The 9055-nt window shown below is 49.7% G+C and overlaps 1 protein-coding gene across 13 annotated transcripts in view; it reads right to left on the bottom strand.

Annotated features, from left to right (window-relative positions):
- Positions 1 to 9055, bottom strand: part of LOC102980873 (phospholipid-transporting ATPase ABCA3) — a 46390-nt gene that overhangs the window by 35346 nt on the left and 1989 nt on the right. For 4 of the 13 annotated variants that reach the window (XM_028499258.2, XM_028499257.2, XM_028499266.2 and 1 more), the window contains 7 exons: positions 5336 to 5548; positions 3937 to 4143; positions 3586 to 3806; positions 2749 to 2965; positions 1789 to 1859; positions 1373 to 1637; positions 351 to 478 (listed from right to left, as the gene is read on the bottom strand). In XM_028499258.2, the coding sequence (XP_028355059.1) occupies positions 351 to 478; positions 1373 to 1637; positions 1789 to 1842 (447 nt within the window). In that variant the 5' untranslated portion in view covers positions 1843 to 1859; positions 2749 to 2965; positions 3586 to 3806; positions 3937 to 4143; positions 5336 to 5548. Of the gene's footprint in view, positions 1 to 350; positions 479 to 1372; positions 1638 to 1788; positions 1860 to 2748; positions 2966 to 3585; positions 3807 to 3936; positions 4144 to 5335; positions 5549 to 6105; positions 6874 to 9055 lie in introns of those variants that run through there. The other 9 variants (XM_028499259.2, XM_028499261.2, XM_028499260.2 and 6 more) reach the window with 9 other exon arrangements.

Below are 9055 nucleotides of genomic sequence, written 5' to 3'. Positions count from 1 at the left end.
GGCTAGGCCCGTGAGCCATGGCCGCTGAGCCTGCGCGTCCGGAGCCTGTGCTCCGCAACGGGAGAGGCCACAACAGTGAGAGGCTCGCGTACCGCAAAACAACAACAACAACAACAACAAAAACCCCGAGAGGACAAAGAGGGGCCACAGCAATGGTCTACGGCCACTTTCTTCAGACGGGCGAGGTTTCTAAACCACTCTGGCCTGACGGGTCAAACTCCATCAGGGTCCCTCAATGGGCTGAGAGGTGATTCTGGACCCAAGGGGAAAGTTGCATTTGCTCCCAGGCAGGCAGAGCACGTCTGGCTCCTGGGGGAGGAAGCTTGGCTCAGTGGGGCTGGGGTCCTCACCGCCAGCGGCAGGGGATCCCTGCTGTGGTTGAAGGCATACTCGAACACCACGGCGGCCAGCACGTTGGCGGAGCAGTTGTCGTACCTGACGTAGTCCTCAAAGTCCTTTTCGGAGGGGAAGCCGCGAGCTGTGGGGAGCAGGGGGGCCCAGAGTTGCCCAATCGTCCACTCTGCTTGAGAAAGCTGGACCTTCAGATAAAGGACTAAAGCTTACAAGTTTCTCTAGGGCTTTGTAAACCTTTCCTAAGACTCGAGGAGGCTTTTGTTTTTGGCAGAGAAGGGCTGCAGTGAAAACTGGCAGAACCTCACCATCAAAGCCGGCCCTGGGCATCTAGAAGTTGAGAGCTGGAGCAAGGCCCCTCCATGCAGGCAGCTGCCCTGCCCTGGGCTCTGCAGCCAGCATCAGTTTCTCTCATAACCATAATGCTGGGCTTTAAAAATTCAAGTGGACACTAATATATAGTCTGTTCAACGACCTCTCTCACCCAGACCCCATTTCACATAAAGGGTTTGACTATAATCACGTAGTGAGGGACCAGGGATCTTCCCCTAAGTGTTTGCTACACTGAATTAAACAGGTCACAGTACCAAAACCAAGAGGGAGAGGAAAAGGGATAATACTCTCTATTCTGAAAGCAAAGACCTAGCGAGGATGACTGGCACATTTCCTGGGAATGGCCCTCACCAGGCTTCCTGATGACCTTTATCAGAGCTGTCCTCCCAAAACCATATCCCAGAAGAGATTCCTGGCACCGGGCCTTGCCCTCATAATTAAACAGCTTTGCGGGGTATGTGGACGCCATCCCCACTCTGAATACCCAGGGGCTGTGAACTGTCACACACACTGCTTCCCGCAGCCGTCACAACCCTGGTCCCTGTTACAATGAGACATGACACAGGGATTCGCAGGCTGTGCGGCCACTACAGGGCAGGCTGCATTGGCTGCTGCCCAGCTCCCCACCTGGCCAGTCCCTGCCCCACAGCCCAAGCCCCGCAGCACTACTGAGTCCCTGACAACTCACCTCTCATATTGATCACCAGCGCCCTCCTCACTGTCTCCATGACGGTCCTCACGGCATCACTCTGGGATGGGACGTAGGCGAGCTCCCAGGTGGCTCCCGGTGGAGGGAAGCTGAAGAACAGTGGCAGCTCCCGGATGGACTGGCTGGGGTAGAGGGTGGCATTGGGCACGTTCTCTGACTGGATCTTCAGGCGAAGCCAAATCAGGATCCCGGAAAACAGCAAGGGCAGGAAGAGCTCCAACATGGTCACCAGGACCTTCCGCTTCTAAAGAGAAATGGAAACTGAGGGCTGAGGAGTGCGAGGCGGAGGCGAGGGGCTCCTGGAGCCCCTCCCACTGATGCTCCCTCTCGCTGACACCCTCTGCCAGGCCCCTCTCACCCTTCCCCCCGCAGCGTGCCCCCAGGGCCGGACCCACCTGCAAAGTGTAGTTCTTCCAGAGCAGGAGCGCCAGCTGCCTGAGCACCGCCATCCTCGCCAGAAGGGCCGCTAGTTGTGGACCAAAGACAGAAAGGGTGTTGGTTCAGGTTTGCGAATCGTGTTTGGGGAAGGCGGGGAGAGTGGGGGAGAGTCAGTCCTGAGACACAGACCCTCCACTTCTCCTCACCTTCTTTTGCCCCAGCCTAACTCAGAACAGCTCCCCAGAGGGAGAGGCCAGTTCTACTCTGTGTGTTCAAGGAACACACGCCCTTTCAGGAAGCTGACTTTGTTTTTTCTGGAAACGTGAGATGAACAGCAGGGCTGGTAGATGCAACAGTGGCCACTGGAATGGCAATCATTCGATGAACGCTATTCAGATGTTCTCTGTGGTTCCTATGAATGTGCTATTTCTTAGCAAAAACTCAGGCTGATGGAATTCCCCTCCCTGACTGCTTTATTCTCCACCATCACAGAACAGTAAAAGGAAACTCAGCCCAGTGTCCTGGCTGTGGGCTGATTTCTAAGACCTGGAGAGGGCTGTGGGGGAGCAGGGGAGGAGCATGGGGTGAGGGCCCTCAGTGGCCTTAACCCAGGGGCAGACACAGCAGGTGGACGCGTGGGTGGCAGGATGGCATGTGCTCTCCCACCTTGAACACTAAGAACCAGTTTTTCCTGCTTTAACTGCAAGCAGTGGTCTGTGAGCCTCCACACGACACTGGTCATTTTCCTCCAGAGAATATCTACTCTATGTCAGGTATGAATGTTATATTTAAATCGGGCATGTATGGCTGGGAAAATCTGCTGAGAGACTGATTATCAAACACAGTGACAGCAGAAACAAGAACAGAGCTTTAAAAAAAAAAAAAAAAACAGAGCTTTATAAAGGTCTCCCTCAATTTAGGGAAATCCATGTCATGAGACTGCAGTGTGAGAAGCAGAGACACGGAGCCACACTAACCTCTAGAGAAGGAGGGAGTTGGAGTTAGCTCAGGAAGACCCCAGGACGCTCACGATTAGAAGCACCTAGTTCTGTAAGCTGCAGGCATGAATGCCGAGGCTGGACCTGAGGTGGGCAGCGAGGGCAGCAGAGGAGGTGAGGCCCTGGAGAGCTCCTGGTCACTGTCTGCGCCAAGGATGCAGATGAAGCGGAGAGGGTCCCTCCACGGCTCACGGTCCTTCAAGTGGGGAGAAGCATCCGTGACTCACAGGGAAGAGTCCTGAGTGCAGTGAGCCGGCTCCACACTCAGGTCGATACTAACCCAACACCATCCATTAGGCGCGTCAGCATGGCACGGACAAATGGCTGGTAAATCCTTCATTAGTTAACCCGCTCATTAGTTAACACTACGGCCCAAAGAACCCACCTCGAGACCCGGTGTGCGTGGAGCTAGAGCTTGTTTCTTTTTTTTTTTTTTGAAACAGCTAGTTTTGCTTTTGACTTCAGTTAGCTGAAAAATCATTTCCATTAAAGCTCATTTTTAAATTAAACTCTTGCTTTTAAAAAAAAAGCTGTAGTTGTCTGCATCTGCCTAAAAGTAGTTCCTCAAAATTTAAGCTTTAAAGGGCACTCAGTAAATATTAGTAGAAAACAAAACTGCAAGAAGTTATTTACAAATTAACTTAAAATATGGCTTTTATTTAACCATATGGTTAAAATATGGAGAGATTAAAGCTAAAATAGTAATGAAGTGCTATTAAGTGGCAACTTAATAAATTATCCAACTTAATAAGGTGGAAAAACCTGTCTTAAAATCAGTCGTAGACAGTTAATAAAAGAGCAGTAGTGTAACATTACCCACGAAGGCCTATGGCCTATGAACAGTTTCAAGAAGTGGTTTAGGCTAAGAGGGGAAAGCAGTGCCTCCAGCGGAGCTGATCATCCCCACAGCGGGCTGATGGGTGCCTGGCTTGGCCGAGATGAAGGTTCTTCCTCTACCAAGAGGGGAATGTGAAAAGGTCACAGTTCAAAGAAGTCTTCTGGTCAGAGAAGTCGATGACTTCCTTTTCTGGAAAAGTCTGGTCAAGAAAGGACACGTCCCCATACTTAATCCCACCTCTCTAGGCCCAGAGGGGTGGGCAGGGCAGAGAGACAGACCGTCCACCTTCCCACTAGGACAACACTGGACAGCAACACTGGGGAACTGACCTGAGTCCTGGCAGAGGCTCCTGGCTGAGGCCTTCCTCTGGGGCTACGGGAGGTCTGGCTGGGAGGAGGCAGCCCTGCACAGAGGGCTCTGGGGTGGGGCTGGTAGGCCTCTGGAGAGCGGTGGGCTGACCTTGTAGCTCGGGAGCACTGACGCCTCACAGGACATCAGGAAGGGCCTGGGGCTCGCTGGCATGATGCTCCGGCCACCTTTGGGCAAATGGAGGGTGCCAGAGCATAATTTAAAAAATAATCATAAAACACCTCTCACAGAGTTAGGAAATTGAAGTGCAAAATACACTGCAAGCATGTTACTTAAGTAAAGCCAAGTCCAATATCAAAGAGACATGGATTTCGGGAAACAGAGAACGCTGGGGTGGCTTTTGTTCTCTCCTGGTACAATAAACTGTGAGAAGCTTTTATTTTATATACTTTTATATTTATAGAGCCTCCTAATCCAGCCCTAACTTCTGGTACCATCACCCTTTCAAGACTAAGAAACTAGGAGGAAGTGCCTGACCCAGGATCACACAGGAAGCAAGCCACAGACCCAGAATCTGAGCTTCCTAGTCTGTGTTTTTACCACTGCACCCCTACAGCTTTGTGTATCCTAAAAGCAGCAAACATCTTTATAAAGTCTGTATGTATTTCTCCCAGAACCTAACATTAGAAATCAAAAAGAAAAAATACCCCTTGAGCCCCACCACTTTAACAGACATCGTACGTGTTTCTGTCTCCCCAAGGCACCCAGCTCTTTGCTCTATGCCTGCCATGCTCTATCTGAAGTCTCACTAAATGCCATACTCGTGTCTGTTCTGTTTGAGCAGAAAAGGAATTTAAAGGAGGAGATTCCCAGAATTACAAAATCTGGGAAGCTTTCTGGTTACGACAGCAAATGTACACGAGGAAAGGAAGTTAAATTTCCTCAAAACACTTAAGACCGCGGCACTCAGAGTCCCCCAGAAGTGGCGGGGGTTACGATCCAGAACCAGCCCAGGCGGGTCCACCCCAAAGCAACCACTTGCAAAGCCCCACAAGAACGTCTGAGGACTTCCCCCGAGGCTCACTTCACTCCTCCCAGGACAGAGCCAGGAAGGGAAAGGAAAGCTCTTTTTTACCACGGAAAGGCGTGTTTGCTTACCGTTAAAATATTAAACATTACACAAATCATTGAGTATTTCAATGTTTGGTTTTCAGGTGAGCAGTGGAGCTGGTCCAGAGTGAGTGCCTATTGTGGGCTGCTAACTTCTGAGAACCTTTTTTTTTTTTTAATATTTATTTTTTTGGCCACACCCAGGTCTTAGTCGTGGCATGCGGGATCTAGCTCCCTGACCAGGGATCGAACCCGGGCCCCCTGCATTGGGAGCATGGAGTCTTAACTGCTGGACTAGCAAGGAAGTACCTAAGAACTCTCTTGACGGCACACGGGATTCCTCTGAAAATGGTTGTCCCGGTTTGGGAAATGGTTGTCCTGGTTTGGGAGCACTGTGCCGGGTGCTTGCCACTGCGTGTTGAGTCCCGACACCTCTGCTTCCTGATTTGGGTATTTTTTTTCATTATGGGCTTGAATATGTCCTCCAGTTTCTATGTGCCCAAGCAAAAGAAGCTTTTATTTCTGCATATACAAAACAGAATGGTGTTAACGCTTCTGGAAAGGTCACTGACGAGTGGGCCTCAAGGCCAGCAAGCAGAAGTGGACAGAGCCCCGGGGCCAGGCACACGCTGTTATGTCACATGTCCTGTCATATCCCAAGCTCAGTGCCTTTCCTTCCACGGAAGCCGTCTGCACAGGTCTGGGGGAAGTCATGGCTGGGAGGGAGGGGGTCTCAGTAAGGTCAAGGCAGACATCTTGCTGTCACACAGAGAGTGGACAACCAGGGCTCTGCCCTCTTAACCACACATGTGGAACAAAGAGATGCCCTTGTTGGTGGTGCTGGCTGGGACTCGGCACTTTTCCTGAAGACCGAGGTGGGTGAGGACCCATCTCAGCTAGGAAATCATTTCCTTCTCACACGGGGAGCCCACAACAGTCAGTGGTGTTAAGTCTACGTGTGTACACGCTGCAGAAAGCACGACAGGTACTTCACGTTTGCTGGTAGAATCTGTGGTTTTTTAGGATACACGAAACAAAAAAGCATTTACTCATCCAACTAACATTTGCCAAGTACTTACTGTGTGATAGGCACTTATACCAGGCACTAAAGATCTGGAAATGAAAATCACAGTGTTCTTAATCCAAGGAGTTCACAGTCTGCAAATGCTTGCATGTACTGTAATCACTATAACTGAAGCCAAATGAAGCATCATGAGATTCTGGAGATCAGGATTCTGTGTGTATGTGTAAGACAGGGTGAGCTCTGGGAAGGCTCCCAGGAACAGGTGACACAGGAGACCAGTCTCGGGTTTCTTGTTAGTTGAGGTAGGGAGGGCATTATAGGATCATGAAGAAATGAAAGAGTGTGTGGGGGGAACAGCAAGTAATTCTGAGTGGCTGGGGAGGAGCAGCAGGGACGTAGCCAGAAGGGGAAGCCGACCAAGGCCTTGGATGCTGTGCCAAGAAGGGAGCAGGGGCAGAGTGGGGGTAGGGGTGGGATGGGGGGTGGAGAGGGGATCCAAAAGTGCAGTAATTCTGCTCGAGGATGTTCTATTTTGTTTATAATCTTTTACCCAGTACATGATCTTTTAAATTGTGAAAATATCTAATTCAGTGGATTCTGCAGGTTAATGTCCAAATAGCAAAAAGCACCGTAAAAAATAGGCTGAAAATAGCAGGCACATTTATAGAGGGTGGTCCCCACCAGTGAAGCCCACTATTGGTCTTCAAGTGGGGTGAGCAAGACAATCTGCTAGAGTAAAGGAATGGCAAGAAATTCTACTTTAAAAATGAGGAAAAATTGATTTTACTAATATTTAACACCTGAATGCACCCTGGCACTCTTTTTTTTTTTTTTTTTTTTTTCACGGGCCTCTCACTGTTATGGCCTCTCCTGTTGCAGAGCACAGGCTCCGGACGCGCAGGCCCAGCGGCCATGGCTCACGGGTCCAGCTGCTCTGCGGCATGTGGGATCCTCTTGGACCGGGGCTCGAACCCATGTCCCCTGCACTGGCAGGCGGACTCTCAACCACTGCGCCACCAGGGAAGCCCCTTACCCTGGCACTCTTGCTGGCCTGTGTGTCAGCAGCCACAGCTCCCTGACAGAGGAGGGGCTCTGTGACACGTGGGTGATGATTGGCCCTCACCCGCTAGTTTACTTTAAGTCTCTCAGGTGTGTTGGAGTTTACATGCTTTGGGATATCGTGGTTGTGGTCAATTAAAAAAAAAAAAAAGACTCAAATATCTAAAGCTTTACATTACTTTGCAGTGATCTGGGGAGTTATGAATACCTGGTTATCTTGTGACTTAGAACTTAAGGAGGAAATACACATTTTCTTTCATGAGAAGTGTCAAACCTGGAAACCTTTTTCTTTTTTTATTCAATGACAAATGAGTGTAGCAGTGTGTCAGCTAGTTTACTGGTTTTAAGCCAATGCACTCAAATCTGTCCCTTCCAGGAAAAGGTGACAATGCATGAGTTACAGCTTTTCAAAATAATCTGTGCCAATAACAGAGCATTTATGAAAACAGATGTTTGGAGATGTTTCCACAGGTGTGTGACTGTATTGCCAAGGATGTGGCAAGTGCGCCATCCACATGAACACTGACACCTGCACAGCAAAAGCTTTGGACACCAGGACTTTCACCTCCCCTGATAGCCCCTGAACACTTAGCAGCCCAGATTTATCAAGAGCCCTTGAATGACTGGCAGGTGGGATTGAAAAACAAGTACCAGACGCACAGCAAGTCTGCATGCCTCCCTGAGGTTCACTGTGCTTACCTGTGAACCCCTCAAGAACCAGGAACTGAAATAAACAGAACTCAGAACCACACCTTCAAATGCTGGACTCAGGTTTCACCAAGAGTTTATAAATAGGATGTAGACTTGATCACAAGGCTTTCTTTTAAAAACAGCACACATTTGTACAATAGATTATGTACTATTGATACACTGAAAAATTTAATCGTGTTCACTTCGCGTCTCATCCATTTAATAGGTCTTTATTTGTATATGTTTCTATGTCCATGATATTCAAGACAGTAGTATATGGCTTTCTTTTATAATAAATAAATAAAATATATGGTGGCACATTCTCAAATTCTTTTACAGACAGCAGTGAACAGGAAAAAAGCTTGTGGACAACTTATTTACAGAAATGACCCTTGTGTGGTTAAGGTGGGAACAAATGCCACAAGCCGCAGTCATTGTCCAAGAGCCCCATGAAGCCAGGTTCAAGTCCATGGTCATTTGCATTGGGAGGCCCAGATGGAGACCTAGTTTACGGGTCTCACACTCAATGCCACCGCCTGTGCTCTCCTGGGTCAGGGCGGCGGGCTCCTCAGAATCATGTGGCTCTGAGTTTACACTGGAGCTCCTGGCAGGTCGTGGTGGAGTATATTTTTAAGCCAAAGGTGTGGCCGAGACGAGGCTAGCGGGAGAGAGTTCTACAAAATCTGTGCCACTGCCCGCTCTCCTAACCTCTGCTGCAGCCTCGGGCCCATTCCCCATCCTGCTAGCCTTTTGCCTCTCTAGGTGTAGGAAATGAGGTAAAGAGGCAATTGAGAATCCCCAGAGAGAGGTAACCATGGATCTTCTGCAACAAGCAAGGCAGCAAGCTCATTACTCAGCTCCTGCAACCATACCTATCTGCCCGTTGACTCCAAATCTCTCCAAATGTGGCAAACGACTCAGCCAGTGGGGGGAACAGGCACTGTCCAAGTCTCCCAGGATAGGGACTGCCATGCCTTCCACTTTCCCGGGAGTGTGTAGGCCTTCTGTGGTTTTGTCGGCTTGGAGTATCACCCACCATTCCCATCTCTACTTTCTGAAATCCTTCCTATCATTTCCCAGTCCAGTTTTGGCCCCTCTGTGAAGCCGCCACTGACAACCCTGACTGGTTCAGGGGTTCTTTGTCCTGGCTTCACAATGGAATCTTCTGGGATGCTTTAAGACAGAAACTGATGCCGGAGGCCCACTCCTGGAGATTCTGGGCTGTGGCCTGGGCATGGGACTCTTTCCCGGGTGAT

This window comes from Physeter macrocephalus, chromosome 14, assembly GCF_002837175.3.
Source record: "Physeter macrocephalus isolate SW-GA chromosome 14, ASM283717v5, whole genome shotgun sequence".
Lineage (NCBI taxonomy): Eukaryota > Metazoa > Chordata > Mammalia > Artiodactyla > Physeteridae > Physeter > Physeter macrocephalus.
This window is presented reverse-complemented; position numbering and strand designations above follow the sequence as displayed.